At 33.4% G+C, this 20,412-nt stretch overlaps 1 protein-coding gene across 4 annotated transcripts in view; it reads left to right on the top strand.

Moving 5' to 3' along the window:
* Nucleotides 1-20,412, top strand: part of LOC140434503 (very long chain fatty acid elongase AAEL008004-like) — a 187,071-nt gene that overhangs the window by 62,076 nt on the left and 104,583 nt on the right. For 3 of the 4 annotated variants that reach the window (XM_072522815.1, XM_072522814.1, XM_072522817.1), the window contains exon 2: nucleotides 11,826-11,891. In XM_072522815.1, coding sequence (XP_072378916.1) covers nucleotides 11,834-11,891 — 58 coding nt within the window. In that variant the 5' untranslated portion in view covers nucleotides 11,826-11,833. Of the gene's footprint in view, nucleotides 1-11,291; nucleotides 11,433-11,825; nucleotides 11,892-20,412 lie in introns of those variants that run through there. The other variant, XM_072522816.1, reaches the window with a different exon arrangement.

Raw genomic sequence — 20,412 nt, 5'->3', positions numbered from 1 at the left:
AACCGCGTTAGAAATGAAGAAGTTTTAAGGCGTATGAATAGAGAACGTGAACTCACAGAAATTGTCAAGAAGCGTAAAACGTCTTATCTTGGACACATATTTAGACACGACAGGTATAACTTCCTTCGGCTTATTATAGAAGGGAAAATAGAAGGCAGACGCGGCCCGGGTAGACGACAAATGACCTGGCTGCGCAACATCAAAGATTGGACAGGATTAGACTTTCAAAGTTTAATAAGGAAAGCCCAAAATAAGGAAGACTTTGCAGAGGTCATCGCCAACCTTCGCTAAGAAGACGGCACCTAAAGAAGAAGTATATGGGAGGATATTCGCAAGTGTCTTGTCTTTAGGAATACGGTTGTTTTTCCGGTGAGGTGGGGACTCATGTTTCACTGCTATATAAAACCTTGGCCTTAGTATTGTGCGATATATTTTAAAACCATGGAGGATCCAGGATTTCCGAGAAAACTAGTAAATATTAATAATGTGACCAGATTTCTAGGGGATTTGTAATTGTGTTTAAAAATGTCTCAAAAAAGTAGATTTTCTATTCAGTATCATATTGTAATTGTGTTTAAAAATGTCTCAAAAAAGTAGATTTTCTATTCAGTATCATATATAATTGAACTCTTAAAAACATCATTTTGAAATTGGCTACAAAGCGCCAATTGATAAAAATCTATAGGCTACATAATTTCTTAATTTATATATAATATTTTTTGAAAACTGTTGAAAAATTGTGGTTTAGTTTAACTATCCGTCAACTAATAAGAATTTGAGAAGATTGGGATTTTCAAATATTTGGTACATATCAAAGTCAGTAAGACAACGTATTATGCTGTTTAACATGTAATTACCTCAATGATCGATATCTTATATACTTAAAGATGCACACGTAAGAGATATGGTAATATACCAAAAATATACTCATCTTCATATGCCTGCCGTCTCTATAATCGGGAACTTTCATATGCCTGCCGTCTCTAGTATCGGGAACATTATAGTAACGAATCTTTCAGTCTTACTATTCAATCAAGCAAGCAATAGTATTGATCCCAGCCTATGATACTTACACACTCCTAAGAATGACATTCGGGTGCTACAATTCATTAGGGTGACGGGGATTAGCTCGTGTAATCAGGAACCACCCCGCCTCAATACTCCTGACCATCCTCTTCCCCTTCCCGATAGCACGCTGTACATCTATGGTACACACCATACCTTTATATCTTGTGCAGGATCCGGTTTGGCTGGTGTGTGGTGTTTTAGCTCAGCTAATTTTGTTCTGGCTTTTTCTTCCATCATATCCACTACCCTTTAGCGACGTAGCTGGGAACTGTCTTGCTATTCTGGTGTTCTTGAAAGCCCGGCCTTGTCCAGTTTCTAATGTTACGAAACCAGGACACAATGTTTCTTTCAATACCATGTTTTCCCCCTTTTACCTTTAATGATTAGTTAAGAAATATTTCTTGACATACCAGTTCTAAAAATTCCCATAATGTCGGTAGTACAAATTACACACAACGCAAAAGTCTAGGGATATTTTTATAAATAGACGTATTTTGTTTTTATCTAATCAATTTAAAAAAAGTAATACAAAATTTGTAGTTTAAATTATTGTTTAATATGTCAAAAACCATAAATTGCAAAAAAAATCAGAAAATTGGATCAAAAAAAATATATTGCAAATCACCCATGTTTCACATACCACCATAAAATGTCAAAAATACGAAATATAAACTTAAAATAAAGTATGGTCACCACGTTGGTTTATCACAGTTCTACATCTACTGTTCATGCTCCGAATCACATTGTTAATGTCTGCTTGAGGTAGTTGTGTCCATTTTTCTCTCAGAAGCTCTTTTCATTGAAACTCATTGTAGATATTGCCCATATGTGGAGTAATTTTTCGTTGGAGCATATCTCATACATGCTCAATGGGATTCAAGTCCGGTGATTGTGCTGGCCACGGCAATACATCAATACCCACGTTATCCAACCAGTTTGTTACAATATGCGCAACATGTGGTCGAGCGTTATCATGCATAAAGTAAAAATTTTCTCCAACAGCAGCAGCAAACGGGCGCACAACAGGTTCAAGAATAGTGTCCAAATATTGCTGACTTGTGAGAAAGCCACGTGGGAAAATGAGGTCATTTCTTCCGTCAATCATGATTCCGCCCCATACCATTAATGTACCATCTCTGTATGCATACACTTCTTGAAGATGTCGTAATCGTTTTCCATTTCCGGGTCGTCTCCAAACTCTTGTCCGACGGGAATCTGGATGAAATCCATATCTAGACTAGTCTCTAAACAAAACTGTGGCCCAGTCATTGTCAGTCCAATTCTGAAACTCTTGACACCAGATTAATCTTGCAGCGCGATTGCCTCTAGATAGAGGTGGACATCTCAGTGGTCGCCGACTACGAAGATTGGCTTCATAGACTTCATTGGCTTCATTGGCTTACAGTACTGCTGCTAATTGTTACATTATGTGCAAGCTGTAATTCATTAAAAAGTGATTGTTGGCTGCCTTCTGGCATTTAAAATTAAATATCGGTCTTGAGCGACGGTTGTAGAGCGACCACGTCCTGGATGTTGCTCGGCTGGACTCCCAATGTCTCTAAACTGACGCCACAAACGACTTACGACGCTTTGGGAGACACCCAGCTGGTCAGCAACTTGAGTTTGTCGCATACCAGTTGAAGGAGGCCCACGGCTCTATTCGTTGCATGGTAAAAAGACAATATCTTTAACTCACCTATTAAGCAAGAATGGTATAAAGTGACTAAAATTAAAAATAAACAAAACATAAAAATGTCGATTTTTTTGTCCCTTATAAAAAACATTCTAAAATACGTATTGCTATCAGTTTTACAATTTTTTTTGATAAGAAGTGACTGTCTGTATCAACAATTATAGTACAAGCAAATTTATATGGCCATGACATTTCTGTCACTGGTATTGTCAAATTATTAAAATATCCTTAGACTTTTGCGTTGTGTGTATTTTAAAACGAATTATATCGAATATTGTTTGTTCATACCTATAATATAATATAGCGTATACTGCCATACCATTTTATATAAAATATATCGTCATTAAAATAAATATTATGAGTATCGAATAGTTTATCGAAGCTATTGTTTTACACAATATTTCTTACAAAACACCGTTTCCAAAAGAAAGGTAATTGATTTTTTTAAAACTTTGGACAAATTAATTCGTCATTTTGGGTAATGTTATTCAACATACTGACATTTGCGCAATTTTTACAACAAATGAGAAGTTAATCTATCTGTGGACACGCAACATATTTTACTAGCACTCTACGAAAATACTATACGAAGTTATGGGTTCATTCGTATGGACTTTTGGGGGTTTTTTCTTTCTTTTGGTAATTTATATTTGTATTGAAATATTTTTAAGTAATTTATATTATACTAGTTACATATTTGAATATTAATTTTATAAAAATATAACTAAATAAACTAAATAATGTGTTTTATCCTTTATCGTAATTATTTTTGATGTACTAACAATGGCTGCCTTTCATGCAGTGTTTCTAAAAAAGTGACTCTCTTTCTGTTTTTCTCTTTTCCTTTCTTAATCAATTTTCTCACGTAGTATTTCGACTTCTTTCTATTATGCTTTTTACTTTTTCTTCTTTTTATATTTTCTGATTTAGTTCTCCAATTTTTTTGTTTTTCTTCCGCTTTTGCTAATTTTCTATCTTTTGCATTGCGACAACTCTCTTTTCCTCCCTCTCTCTCTCTCCCTTCGTTCACTGTAAGCATAAAAAAAAGAAGAACGTTTTTTATGCCTATTTTTATATACTTATAAAGAAAAATGTACTGCGAATAATGTAATTTCAAATAACACTGTGATGCCATTGACCTTCCGCGGTTCTTAAAATGCACTTTTGTTATTAAACAATCGATAATTGGAATCTTTTATGTATGAAGTTCACCAAACTCAATAATTCAATTTGGTCACTGCCCTTTATTACGTTGTAAAATATGTTTTGTTATGCTCACTATTATAGGTTTTTAATATAATGAAATAATGGGTAACTATCATCTAAAGTTTTTAGAGTAGAGCTAAAGATTAATGTCCAGCGTGAAAGGTCTTACAGGTTTATGATCATTCAATTTAAAACAGGAACTACACGTTCAAAATTCTAAAAAATTTACACACATATTTTAAGTTAAAAGGAATTGCATTTATGTTTACCTGAATTCAGCCGGATGCCTGACATTTATATGACTTCTTAAGATAACCGGTCTGGAGTTCTTCTACCTTGCGATATCTGGTTTTTACTCAGTTAGTTTTGGAATTTTATCTAAATTCATTGTAAATCTCGGTTAGAGTTTTACATACCTTAATAATATCCCGTGTTCGATTTATATTTATATATATATATATATTTATATATATATATATATATATATATTATTATTATTATTATTATTATTATTATTATTTCAGCTCAAACAGGCCCTAGAGGCCCAAGACTTCAATGTTTTTTTTTCCGTTTCTTTCTATCTTCTGATAGGTTTCTCCAGTCTTGTACTCCTAACAAACCCAAGTTTTCTTTTACCGATGCCATCCATTTTTTTTCTTGGTCGTCCTGTTTTCCTTTTTGTGTGTTAGAAGAAATATTTAAATTTCAGAAATTCTATCTATCCCCTACAATGGGAGTTTTAGGGGGAAGCTCGGGGGTAGGAGCGGTAAACTTTATTGTATATTTTTGAGGTCCCAAAATTCAGCTTGCTCATATGATTTTGAGAGGTTCAGTGACATTTTCGTCTCTGACGACTGGAGTACTATTACATTGTACTTTTTAATTTTTCTAGGATTTTCTCATGTCTACTGAAATTCTTTTTGTATTAATTAAAGATTTTCTATGAAGGTCCATGGTCTCCTTGTCCGTATTACATTAATGATCGTTCTTAATTAGCATCAAAATAGACAGTTTTATTATCGATAATACGAATAAAATACTAGAATGATTCATTGGAAAATTAAATTAAAATACCTTTATTTTCTAAGGAGGCTACTAATGTCAACATCGATGGCATAGTTTTAATGAACACCTTGACCCAATTTTTCCATTTGCAGCATGATACGTTACGTGAAGTATTCTGAAAATAAAGTTTTGTATGTTTTGATTGAAATGTTTACACTCGATTGAACTTGATAAACGAAATTCAAGTGCAAATTAAAGACTACTTGTATAGGATGTCATAATATTATTTGAAATTGAACCATAATATTTTTACGGAGCTTATTAAAAATAAAAAATCTATAGCAAACGTTTTAGAATGAACGATGGTATTATTTTGTTCTTAATGCCTCTCTGACAAGATATGGATAGGTTTAAATTATAACAGAAGTCACACTCCTAGTTCCAGACCATATGTTTGAGTTTTCTAACAAATATACGGTACTACCGAACAAGTTCGAAGGTAATTTAATTAAATTTACGGAAGATTTGAAAGGAAATAAAAAGAAATTGTTATGAATGAACACAAATATTAGACATAGTGTGGCAAATTATGAGGTGGTATGGTGGAATTGTGTTATTTATTATTGTATATTGCAAATTGCAAGTTGGTGTTAAGATTACTGTGGTCAACAGCAATAAAAAATAAATATGAAAGATGTAACCTAGACATGTAAACAGTTAACGAATTAATTGATCATTATGGAATAACAATAAAACAATTTCTTTCTTATCCATCTTATCAGTCAAGAACATCCATCTCATCCAAGTACATGGATATAGATACATGTTCACACCTTTGTTTGTTTTACTGTCATTTTGAGTCTTCTTCTTGGTTTCTCATGGTGTTAAGTTATGACATTTCTTGTTTAATCATAAATCTATTAATTTTTATTCAAAATATTCAATAATTTTTTATAATTCTTCGTTTATACTGGGTATCGTTACAATGTCTCTAGCATATTGCAATCTGGCTTAGGTAACCACTTAACAAATTACAAAGTAATCAACTTAAATTAACATTACAAAGTACCTAATGCCGGCTCCACACATGGGGGCCAACTGTATGCTTAAAAAGCTATTAATTACATAAATAAATAATATGCATATCTGGTTTTTTCAGTGCCTTTCGGGCATCCAATAAAAATGTACTTATCTAAATATTTTACAAAAATATATGCTTTTAATTTTGAAATATAGATCATTTTGTCCTAATAGACCACCGTCGAGTGGTCATGTAACTTTTAAAATATGTACTTCCATATCGGCTGTGGATTAATGTCACGTTTGATGCAGAATATAGCCAAAACGGAAGGCTAAGAAATTTGGGAATTGAGTTAATAAAAGAATAAATCGGATTTAGAGCCTCGACGCCCTTTTTGTAGCAAAATATAATCATATGCACTCATAATCACGACAGTCGCAGCCGCTGCAATTTCCATGTCGGACACGTTGACGTTGGCTCTAGAGGGAACAGACTGATATCGCCCCAATACTCAACTCAATGTGTAGATGCTTCACCGAACGTAGGAACACAGTTGACCCAACGTTAGATTCCATGTGTGGAGCCGGCCTAACACTTATCCTAACTTTGGTTCAACTATTCGGCTGAGAAAATGGACCCGGAGGATGTCGTGAAGCAAAATAACGAATGCTCGTCGTTGAACTTCGTTGAACAAGGATCAGGATATTTTGGAATCGACATAGTCCAGGCGAAAGCACATATTTACAAAGCGGAAAGTACTACAAAACTTTTCTGAATACCCAGAGTATGTGGAGACCAGTTTTCAAAACCTAGAACACTTACACCTTGAGGAAATCAATATTAAAATAATAGGGTACCTTCAATGACATTTGAAGTTATTTTGCGAAACATAACCACGTTATGTTTTCTCCAGGTTACAATTACATTTCATTTTAATCAAAACGAGTAATATTTCAAAAAATATGCTCAGTTTGGTAATTCATGAACATCGCCTAGGCAGCAATCGAGTACAAATTGCTCCATCGTTGAATTTAAGAAGAGGGACAGAAGAGAGAATCTTTCGTAGAAATTCCATTACTGGTTTGACTTTGATTTTTGGTACATGCTGTTTCGAACGGAAGAAAATTCTTTCAATTATAATATTTCTTTTCTGACTCGTATACCAGCTGCTCATCCACAATTGACTACACGTCAATGGCAGCAAAAGGTTGTTCGTGCTACTCTGCAAACAAGTCTATGTACTATCCAACCGAGTCTACAGCAAAGAGGGCTTCTGGCTTACCGTCCACAACCAGCATGCCTGACATTCAAACGAAAACAAAGTCATCTTGATTGGTTTAGAGGACACCTCAATTGGAGAATTAACAATTAACGTAGATATTTCTAGTGATGAATATGCCATATAAGTTGGTGTCGCCAAATCTAATTTGGTACGTCAATAACAGTACAATTATGGATTCATAAACAAAGCGATTTCGGAATATTCAAGCTTAATCTTTTTGGTACGTTTAGGTATATTATCCTGACTTGGGTCTTTTTCTTGTTTAGCTGAAGATCATACGCCCTACTCGTCGTGTTTAGATTGTTCTTTATTTGGACCAGTTCCTCTTCTGATCAGGCTGACATTAGAGTACCGGCCGCATGTCAAAGGATCTTGATTATTTTGCGACTTCCCTCTCCATCCTTGCAAGACTATTCTCATGATATATTCTATATATCTATATTCTATATATCTATATCTATATTCTATATATCTATATCTATATTCTATATATCTATTAAATAATATGGGTGATGCAATACAGCCTTGTCTTATACCAGATTTTGGTCTAAATGGTGTGTAAAGAACTATGCTGGCCTTTACTTTTCCGAAACTGTCTTCATATAGGATTTTAAGAGGAAAAATTAGATGTTTTGGAACCTTCATATTTTCTAAGACCAGCCATAGCCTACTTCACTTAAGGTTGATCTGCACCCCCCAAAAGACAAACTCCAAATATAAAAAATTTAAAAAAATTGAGAAGGTATATGTGATGACTAGAAGTATTTTGACAACTTTTAAGCAAACTTTATGTTTTCGTTTTTGAAAAAACTCGAAAAAACTACTTTTTTCCAAGTATAAAACGGGAAAACCAAACATAGGATTTTGTTAATTTTTTTACAGCATCAAGATATAATTATATGATTTTTTTGGAAATTTTTGAATTTACAGTTTTGTCCCAATAGGAAAAAATAATATGTTTCGGCTTATAATAAAGTTGCCGGTAAGAAACCGAATTTTTTTTAATAACAACGCAGTAGAGCCATCTCTAGGATCAGAAACAAAATAATCGAGGGTGAAGATCAATGCTGATGTGTGTAAACATGTATTAAATGACTTTCTACATCGTTATAATAACAGTATATTTCGATAAATATTTAATAAAAATATACTAAGTACATATTATGTGCTCAGTAGAGACCGACCGATTAATCGGCTTCAGCATCGGCTTCGGCCAATATTTAAACCTTCGGCCAAAATTCGGCTTCGGCCAGTGTTTGATAATTTGAATAGTATTTACACAAGCGTCTACCGACAGCGCGTGCCAAATGGCTCTCAGATATGTACATAGGCAACTCACAATACATATTTCAAAAAATTACACTACAAGACACGTTTAATCGATCAAACTATTCAACGTATTTTAAGCATGATTGTACTTGGAGACTGTAGGTCGTGGGCTTTTATTTTAAAATTATTTTGTATGAAACTATTTGCCCAGTAGCAAAATTACGCGAAAAATATTTGAATAATTTAATCCATTAAATTTGTAGGTCGATTGGTATACCTACCTACGACTAGATTATTTCTCGAATAATGAAATCACAATTTTCTGAATGGCCAAATAAATATTTTTGAGAATATTTATTAAAACCTCAAATAAATAAAAAATAGCAAATAATTTGGCAGATACTGTAAATGGACACTGTATAAAAATCTGTTAAAATTAATTATGTCAACACAGAAAATGGCGCATTAAAACAATACAACGCGATTAATAACGAAATATCATCAAAATAAATAAGAAACGATGTACGTCATTAAAAGAAAAAAGCAGACCGAGAAAATAACATTGCGATTTAATGTATTAACGCAGGAGAAAAAAAATCAATAAACAAACTCTCAAATTGGATTTCTATTAACCTAAAGAGCAAGCATAAGATCAGTATTGATGTACGTTAACGAGACGTGGACGATTACAAAGGCAAAGGAAGATCGACTACGTGCTTGGAAAAGAAAAATCCTTAGAAAGATCTTTTGGCCGGCTTTTGGGCTTAATATAAGATAAAACTAACAAAAAGTTGGAAGAACTATATACCGACGACAACATTATAAAATAAATAAAGTCCAGAAGACTCCAGTGGGCTGAACACCTCAGAAGACAATCTGACGGAAGGGTCGTAAGACTGATATGCTATGGGAAGAATTATCAACTGGAAGACCACATGGACGATCTCGACTCCGGTGGCATGATAATATAGCAGGAGATAATAGAGCTATGGTCGTGGAGAATTGGATGGAGATTGCACAAGACAGAAAGGTATGAAGGCGTGTTGTCAAGTCGGCTAAAACCCACGCAGAGTTGTAACGCCACGGGGTAACTAAGTAAGCATGAAGGTTTAAAATCGGCTTAGGTACAAAAGACCATTTAGTACTTATGAAAACGTTTATAAAAAGCTGTGAAATACAGGGAACCATGTTTGACTTGGCTGACCAAGATATAATTGCTGCACTAGCTGCAATATAGATTAAAAACATGTATAAAAGTGCAACTGCAAGTTTGAAACTACACGTCAACACTTACAATCGAACACAGAATAGGCAAAGTTATAACATCTCACCAAAACTATTTACAATGCTGCTATGCTGCTTGAATGTATGTTTATAAAGCTTAAGTGGGAAAATATGTAAGTCGACATCGGTGGTGAGTGATAAAGCAACTAGCTTTGCCGACGATATCGCTCTGATTTCAGCTACTCCTAAAAAACCAAGATTTTTTAAGTACCATAAAATCTGTTTCAAATGAGGTAAGGTTAAACATTAACCTTCCAAAAACCTACTATATGATAAACTTTTTCTCCAGCGACAGCAAAATCCTGCAAAATTAAAAGAAGTATATTAGCTTGGGTTAAGAAATAACATGAATGCTACAGAAACGGTCATTGACAGAATAGAAAGAAGAGGTTTAAAATGGTTTGGACACCTATTGAGAATGCCTGACAAACGTTGGCCCCAAAAACTTCACAGATGAAAGTCCTCTGGAAGCAGAAAAAGAGGTAGACCTCGACGCTCATGGAATAAAGGAATTAGAAGAGCGATGGAATCGAGAGGTTTGGAGGAGGAGCATGCCTTGGACCGGGAGAATTGGCGGAGTAGAAGGGTACAATCCAAAATGTATTGTATACAAGTTGAATCCTGTAATATATATATATATATATATATATATATATATATATATATATATATATATATATATATATATATATATTAGCTTGGGTGATTTTTGGCGAGATAAATACGATGTTAAAAACCAAAATGCTGATATGCCACAAAAGGAAGGTATTTTTGTCAAGAAATGGTCAATGTAAGAATTAATATTAAACTGAGTGAATGAAAGTGCTAGATAGACTAAACACAAGGGGAGTGGCTTTCTAGGTTTTATACATATAGCGGTAGGAATAGATCTCACAACACGATGAAAGATTAATATTAAAAGTGTTACGGCAACCTGGATTTACACACCACAAGATCGGGAGAACTGGAAACGACTGACGAATGCCTACATCCAATAATGGATACTAGTAGGATGTGTGATGATGATGAATAAATTTATCTTTTGTTATCATATCTTATTTTCTGATTCATATCAATTTTACATAATTATGCAAAATGGTGACAGCACACTGGTATCTCCAAAAATTATACTCCCAGAAGAAAATATGCTGATAACAATAAATATTGATGCATATGAAAGTTTTAAATCTAAAGAAAACAAATGTAAAAAATTAAAATAAATATCTGATGACCTTGACACGATTTATCAACAATAGCCTTAAGCACTGTAAATATCGTGAAAAAGACCTTTACCAAATTGCATTCAGTTCTATTTTATCTTTCTGTTGTATAATATGTGTAGCTTGTACAGAACTTTCTTCAGTGGACTTGTTGGGAACACTGTTATAGTCTCCAGATTTATATTTTTGTGAAAATACGGTTTGGTTTGTGACCTTCAGGTATCAATTGGTCATTGTTCCTAGTATGTGTTAATAGCTTCTGGACTGATTATAAATTAGTTAATATTTTATTTTTGATGATGGGAATAACCTTAACAATAAATAAATAACACCGCACAAAATACACTACTACCTTCGGAATTGGCGCCATAATCAAACGAAATGGTAAGACAATCAAGATATATATATATATATATATATATATATATATATATATATACACCAAAACAACAAATTGCAATAACGCGTCACCATTCTTCTTTTTAAAATAGGAAACTAAAATCCATTTTTGAATTATAATGCTTGTTCATTTTTAAATATTTATTTTCCTATACACATTACATCTATTGTTTAATCAATATCTTATGCAATATTTTAAGTTTTCAAAACATATTTTGGTAATTCACGATTTAAAAATTCGCAATATTACGTATCTTCAGTGCATCATTCAGAAGGTCTGTTACACAAATGCGGAAATATTTATATTTACATTATTGTAAAGCAGTTAAAGATTATTTAATATTGTGAATAATTAACAACTTTTATATTTTGTTCCAGATACCAATATGTCACATCTAGTTACCAGTGTCGTAGAAAAATACAACGATATATTAGAGCATGGAGGTAAGTAAACTTTTATTGGCTAAATATAGGTGTGGAACAATGATGTAACAGTACTATGTTAGTCTCTAGTGAAATTAAAGTTCTATAATGACACGAAATACAAGAAAAACATGATTTTTTAATTTTTGATTAAAATATCATAACTGGATTTCTTGTGACATAATACAGCAATGCAATGACACCTAAATTACCTGTATCTATCGTCAACTAGTCTATCGTTACACTTAATATCATCAACAATGGCAAATTTAAAAAATTCAATTTCTGTTCTTCTTTTCGTTATATTTCGTTCGCTATATCTTACCAGCTGTGCATTTTAGAAAAAATTTGTGACAAAAAAGTTTTGCTACTAAATTCCCTACAAGATAGAATTGATTGCAAATTGAAAAAGTAATTATTATTTTTAAATTCAGCAAAAACCATTCAAAAAGGCAAAGATTTCATTTGCGGCAAATCACAAACATATCGAATTTTTACCATCGAGTATATACAAATTTTATTTAAAATTGATGTTCGCGGAAGGGTACAGTCTACACAAAATTTTGTTCAAAATTATCTCAGCCATATTTTTTATTTGAAATATTTTTTTCTATGCCGTGTAAATCGATTTTCCCCCCCTGCGAGGTGGGGTTTTACCACTCCTACCCCCGGAGTGGTAAACATTTTTGTATATTTTTTGTGGTCATAAAATTTACATTCTCAGCAAAATTCAGCTTGTTTTTTATTTACTTTTTTACGTTTTCAAAAAGTTACAAAAGCGATTAAATGGAAATATAACAAAATAATAATTTTAGAAACACAGCAAAACATCAAAATAACTTTTATAAAATAAAGGCAGATATCGAGCACAGTTTTATTAATTAAATCTTGCCCAAGTACTTTTGCTCCCTAGAGCATCTTCAGGGGAGCGAAAAGAAAAAGAGCAAAAGCATCTTCATCTTCTAGGGAGCGAAAGTACTTGGGCAAGATTTAATTAATAAAACTTTGCTCGATATCTGCCTTTATTTTATAAAAGTTCATTTATTCGGGCTTTCAACCTTATATCAAATTAAAATAACTGTTGAACATGTTCATCATTTAAATTTATGCTTCTTCCCTTTTGTCTATTATCAATTTGTTGTTTTCGTCTTTTAAGTGTTTCTATGTCCTTGCACTGTTTGTTCACCCATTTTCTTTAGCTTCTTTGATTTGTCTTTTGGCGAATTTGTTGATACTCTTATATTTATCTTTGTTAGAGCGTTAGATGAATATTAGACTCCTAAATATTTAAATTTGTCTGTTCCTTCGATGAGACTGTCTCTCTTCAGTTGTGCTATGTTGTTGCTTTCTGGTGTATTTGGCTTTGTTTAGGATTATATACATTTCCTTGTCTAGTCCTTTCGCAGCTTCTAATCATAAAACTGAGGTTGTCTTCATCTTGTGCCGTCCCATTTATCAGACAGTTTTATACTATTCGCTGTATTATTAATACTTTTAATTTTTAATTACACGTAAGTTTTAAAAAATTCGACGATAATAATATACACACATCCTTAAAAAAATTACTGTTTTAATTACTCAATCATTCTCTCTCTAAATGAATGTTCTCTATTCCCACACGTCCATGGACACGGACATCTATCACAGTTAACCTTTTATCTACAATTTTGTTATCCCCTACACATGATTAATAGCAGTTACATGCGTAAGGTACATATTATAAAAATCCCAAACACGGTTTGGGTCAGTAAGTCATTAAAATTAAATTAAAAATTGTATGTGCTTATTTCCAACGCTACCTAAACGTCAGTCAGTCGTCTTTAATGAAATAATCTATAAATTTATCCTCTCACTAGATGTATTATTAGCTAAATCGCTGACCGTCTACCACATTTTAGTAATTTTTGCAACTTGTGTATCATTTATACAGTGATAAGTGCGTTATTAACCGGCAAAATAACGCATACGATAACATACCTAATACATTGTGAAATAAAAAGAGATGAAACTAGTAGAGATGGGAAATTATCGATAGAAACCTCTAATTTACATTACATTACATTAGGACTATCGATAGTTTCCCATCTTTGGATGTTAGCTTATGAGCTAGTTGACGTCTGCCTGAGCACTGGTGATAGAATAGTCATTCCGAAAACGTTCTGTGATGTAGCCCGAAAGGGCTCTTTTAATAAATATACCTTGTATAAAGAATTTTTGATTAAAATTTTTGTGATTTATGGTATCCAACCGACTACAGAAAATTTATTTTCCTTGTGGATGATATTACATTTCGTATTTGACAAATTTCGGCAATCTCAGGAAAAAGTCCTGGTATCTGGTTTGCACAAAAAATATGAAACAAAGTTTAAAATCTCCAAATCGAATGGTGCAACGGATAGCAACTTAATTTATTTTAAGATTTGCATTGCATTATAAAGATAAGAGTGAACAGGTACTGTTAACCGTGAACGATAGAGGTAGAATGTTGTTATATCGTTTGTATAAATTTTGATGTACACTCGAAATTTGCAAATTATCTAGGAAAACATTTTAACAGAATAGCGTTACGATTCGTTCGGCTGACTATAAATAGAATTGCTGCGTAAATATTAATTGCTGTCATGCTGTAATAGTGTTGCAATCGAGCAAAATTCGAGTATTCTCCTCAGCAATGATCGTATCCAATCTGTACATCTGATCAGATACGTAGTAATTATGAAGGTTGACGTTCTTTCAGGCATCTTATTAATCTATTTACACTGTTTTCCATGTTTCTCTTTTGGATCGGATGTACTGCATTGATCAAGTTTGTGTCTATTAGTAATTTTTCAACTGTATCAGTCCGTCAAGTTGGTCATCGGCCTCGACTTCTTCCCACGGTTTTCCTTAGACCGCTAGTCTTCCATGTTATGGACACCTGTTATATGTCCGAAAAATATTAATATTCTTGAAAATGGGGAACCGGAGAGACGTTGTGGATTGTTAATCTTCTTCTTCTTCTTAAAGTGCCTATCCGTTCCGGATGTTGGCGATCATCACGGCTATCTTTACTTTATTTATTGCAGCGCGGAACAGTTCAGTGGTAGTCGTGTTATACCACTTTCGTAAATTTTGAAGCCAGGAAATGCGTCTTCTTCCCGGTCCTCTCTTACCATTTACTTTCCCTTGGAGAATCAGCTGGAGAAGGCCGTAACGTTCTTGATTTCTTATTACATGTCCTAGATATTCCAACTTTTTAGTTTTGACGTTCATGAGAATTTCACATTCTTTCCCCATTCTACGCAGGACCTCCACATTAGTAACTCTGTCAACCCAGGATATACGTAAGATGCGCCTATAACACCACATTTCGAAAGCTTCGAGCCGATTCATAGATGCAAGAGTCAATGTCCATGCTTCCATTCCGTAGAGCAGAACTGTGAATATGTAGCAGTTCAATAGACGGCATTTTGTTTTTAATGATATGTCTCGACTGTTGAAAATAGTTCTCATTCTAACGAATGCTGCTTTTGCTTTTATTATTCGCTGTTTAATTTCTGTTGAGTGGTCCCATTGGCTATTAAAATTGGTGCCTAGATATGTATATTGCTCGACTCTTTCGATATTCTGTTGGTTGATTGTAAGTTGAGCGTTTAGTATTGGTTTTTTACTAATTGTCATAAATTTGGTTTTCTTTGTGTTAAGAGCTAGTCCGTATCTGTTGCTGACTTCTGTTATGCGATTTGTTAATATCTGTAGGTCATTCAGATTATCGGCAAAAACTATAGTGTCATCTGCATATCTAATGTTATTCAACCATTCACCGTTTATTAGTATTCCTTACGCACAACCGTCTAAAGCTTCCTTAAATACCCATTCAGAATAAACGTTGAACAACAATGGAGACAAAATACAGCCCTGTCGTACTCCACGTTCTATTGCAATTTTATCAGTTAACTGGTCTTCTATTTTGATTTTGGCCGTTTGATTGTAGTAAATGTTTCTGATAATTCTAAGATCTTTGTTGTCAATTCCAATTTCTTGCATTAGAGTCATTAATTTGTCATGTTTTACTCTGTCAAATGCCTTCTGGTAATCTATAAAGCATACGTATATGTCACAATTCACATCCCTGCATCTCTGAAATAGCACCTGTACAGCAAAAAGGGCCCCCCGTGTTCCCAGAGCATCACGAAATCCGAATTGTGTTCTTGTTAGTTGTTCCTCACATTTTGTATATATATTCTTTTGTGAATGACCTTTAGAAATGTTTTAAGTAAATGGCTCATAAGGCTTATAATTCTATAGTCTTCGCACTTTCTCCCATTGGGTTTTTTTGGAAGATTTATAAAAGTTGACACTAACCACTCTTGGGGAACCACGCCCGTATCATATATACTGTTAAATATATTTGTCAACCATTTTATGCCATCTCCTTAATAACAGATGTATTTGCTCTTGTGGTTTTCCAACACCACATCACTAATGAATCGATTCGGTGCCACCTGATTGAAAATTAGAGCGCGGTGATATATTCGAGAAATATGACAAGATAGAATAATTTATTTTCGGCCTTTTAAGGAGCCATTTATTTAAGAGAATAGAGTATTTTTATTAATATAGGTATCTATCTATAATGTATATCTTTGAATAAGAAAACGAAAGTTTCTAAACTGCAATTGGAATATCTGATTAAATTTCAATTGTAAAATGTATTACTGTTTTAACTGTCTACTTTTATCGGCAATATTAAGATCTACTTATCATAATGACGTAACACAATGTTGTGATATTACTTAGATTAGATAAGCCTCCGTTTTGCGGAAGAATCTGGTATTTTGTGGTAAAAATATTGCGGATCCAGAGACGTGTATATATATATGTAAAATAAATTTCCCATTCGTATAATTTTGAGAAATTTGATAATATCATAGTAATATTTAAATAGTTTCGGAAAAGAACTGCGATTAACTATATACTCCAAATTGTTATACATGGTTTTTCATTACTATTTTAGTTAAAATTATTTTGATGTCAAAGTATGACAATTTTTCCCCAATCACTTAAACAAAATATTGTTTTTTAAACGGTTATATGGATATCTACTATTTTCATAGACATAATATTACACAAGAGAGACTGACTGCTGCAATACAGTCACGTTCCCCCAGTGCGACAGAGAAAACTGACGCCAAGCAGTCTCTGCATCTCTGTCTAATGGTCCGTGTTTATTGACTACGTGACTTTCTCATTGGTCACGTGGTCGATAAACCTGGAAAATTAGAAACAGATGCAGGGACTGTTTTACGTCAGTTTTCTCTGCCGCACTGGGGGAACGGGCTAGTATTGCAACGATCAGTCTATCTAGTCTTCTTTTGGCGATTTGTGGTTATGCATACATTTGATCTCCTACCATATTTTATCCAAACTGGGTGGTTAGATTTCTTGTATCTATATCAGCCTTGATTCGATCATCCTGCTTACTTATAGATTTCGTCGAAATCATTTTTTTCTTCTTCTTTTTATCGAGACATGACTCTGTCTGTTTTTCAATGTGCCTCCAGTAAGTTGTATTTCCATCGTTTTTGTGGTCTTTCTACTGATCGTCTTCCTATTCTGGAACCGTCTCTTGCCGTCTTTACTACTCTATTTGTTGTTATTCGGCTTATATGATCGTTCCATTCTACTCTTCTATTTCTTACCCAATTCTTGATGTTTTCCACCTTGCATCTAAGTCGTATATCTGTACTTCTAGCTCTGTCCCATAATGTCTTACCATCAAATTTTCATCTCTGCTGTTTCTAATATCCTTTTTGCCCTCTCTGTGTCAGGTCTTGTTTCTGCCGCGTATGTCATTATTGGTCTGATTACTGTTTTGTAAATTCTGCCTATCGTTTCTTTCCCGGTATTTTTATTTCTCCATATTGTTTCATTCAGGCATCCTGCGGCTCTGTTTGCTCTATTCACTTGATTTTCCACTTCAGTTTCGAGCTTTCCTTACCTAGATAATGTGATTTCTAGATATTTAAACTCCATAACTTGTTCTATTATCTGACCTTCCAGCTCCAATTTACATCGTAGTAAATTTGCTATTGTAACCATGCATTTTGTCTTTTTTGGAGAAATTTTAAATTTTCTGGCGGTTATTTTTCTCCCATTTGGTATACGTTTTTAGTTCTTACTTTTTTTATTATTTCATCCATAATCAGGTCGAAAAGTGGATAACCTCTTTTAATTGGACCCATTGATCAATTTGATTTGATTAATTTTTACGAAGGCTTAAAAAAGGGATTTTATCTTTTGCAATGTCCGGAGCAACAAATTAATTTCAAACTTTTAGACTATGCGATTTTAAAGTTTTTTTAATGTTTTAAAAAACTAAATTCTTGTAATTTTATTTTAAATACATATTTACCTTTTTAAGGCTCATTCAAAATTTTCGAAAAAAAATGTATTTTCCAAGTTATATACTAAAACACTAAATTGAAATAAAAACAACACCGAATCCACTGAATATTAAAATTCTAAATTCTAAAGTTAGAGGATCAATTAACAAAAAAGAATGAATAAATTTATTGAATTTACGGATTGAAGTAAAAACGTTTTTTAACGATCTTTTAAACTTTTATTCCTATAATATTAAAACAAAATGTAAAAACATGTTTTTAATTAACAATTTTTATGTATTACTGGATATCATCTATTATGTTGTTCATTTTTGTTAAATTTAATTGTTAATCATAATTAATAATAATCATATTTAATTATCATAATATTATGGTAATTATAAAGTTTAATTTATTGAAGCATGGCATGCTATCTTTTGACAAAGACCGTCAGTGATAAATACACATTGAAAACAAAATAATTGTAGAGTATTGTGTTAAACTTTATGTCACGAAAAATAGTAGATTATTTATGAAGAAAATATTGAGGAATGGAAAAGTTGAACCAGAATAACAACTCCGCTAGTCATTAGAATATAAATATAGATAATTCTTCCCATACCTCGCTGTTGCCTCTGGTGTTGGCAAGAAACTGTTACTAAATTTGACGTGTTTTAAAATATTGAATAAATTTTCAAAGGTTTGATAAAACAACTTGTAGTTTCTAGAGAATAAACAGTCCCAAACATTAATGGGACTTCATATAGTTCACTGATGGATCTAAAACTGGCTGTCATAGTGGATCAGGAATCTTTGGGCCAATATATATATTACAGGATCCAATTTATAAATACAATACATTTTGGAGACGGCTATCGCCGTATTCCCGTTCTCCTCCGCCAATCCTCCCGGCCCAAGGCATGTTCCTCCTTCAAAACTCTCGATTCCATCGCTCTTCTAATTCCTTCATTCCATGAGCGTCGAGGTCTACCTCTTTTTCTTCTTCCAGGGGGCTTCCATCCTTCAAGTTTTTGGGGCCAACGTTCGTCAGGCATTCTCAATAGGTATCCAAACCATTTTAAACCTATTCTTTTTATTTTGTCAATGACCGTTTCTGTAGCATTCATGTTATTTCTTTCGTTGGTCTTCCTTTCCGGCCTTGATGTTCTAGCACTTCTTCTCAAATAATCTATTTCAACTGCCAAACAATCTTCTCTTCAGGTCTGCATTAATTGTCCATACTTCAGAGCCATAACAAAGAACTGATTCAACCATGGTTGCCCTATTCTTTTTTTGTTCCTTTTGGAAATGTTGCGATCCCACCATAAGGAGTTCAGACATCCTACAATTTTACGCCCCTGATTAATTCGGTGTTTAATTTCGGTTTCTCCCAAGCCGTTATTATGAATGAGTGCACCTAAATATTAAAATGTTTCCACTTGTTCGATTTCCACGTCTTCGTCTATCAACACTTCAAACCTTGCATCTAAATTGGTAGCTAAATATTCTGTTTTCTCCATGCTGACTTTTAACCCCCATTTTACATATTCTCTAGAATCTTGAGCTAGAACGACTTGGTCATCCGCAAAGTTCAGGGAGAACAGTAAGTCATTTCCTATGGGGATTTCCATTCCCTGGCAGTGGTTTTTCCTATTTTGGAGGGCTGCCTCAATATATAAATTAAACAGTAAGGGTGACATACTGCATCCTTGTCTTAGTCCTTTAGTTACTTTTATTGGCTCTGATAGTCTATTTCCGATTTTTAGGTAAGTAGTGTTATCCTTTATACTTCTGTGATTATTCCTAAAAGGTATTGACTAACGCCGAGTTGTAAAGCTTGCCACAATTTATGTCTTGGAACTGTATCATACGCCTTTTCTAGGTCGATGAAGGCTAAATGTACTTCAGTAACAATCGCTATTCTTTTTTCTATTAATTGTTTGAGTATAAACAAGTTATCAGTGCAAGATCTACCAGGCGTAAATCCACTTTGGTCTTCGCTAATTAGATGTCCTACATCATCTTGTATCTTTCCATTTATTATCTCTCCAAACAATCTCCCGAAAGTAGGTAGGACACTTAATCCTCTGTCCTCTCGCAAATATGTAATTATAACAAATCCTACAGCCTAGGTCAATATACAACTGTGCTGCAGCTGTTTGTTTTGGTGGCCTGTT

This window comes from Diabrotica undecimpunctata, chromosome 2 (assembly GCF_040954645.1).
Source record: "Diabrotica undecimpunctata isolate CICGRU chromosome 2, icDiaUnde3, whole genome shotgun sequence".
NCBI classification, from domain to species: Eukaryota; Metazoa; Arthropoda; class Insecta; order Coleoptera; family Chrysomelidae; genus Diabrotica; species Diabrotica undecimpunctata.
This window is presented reverse-complemented; position numbering and strand designations above follow the sequence as displayed.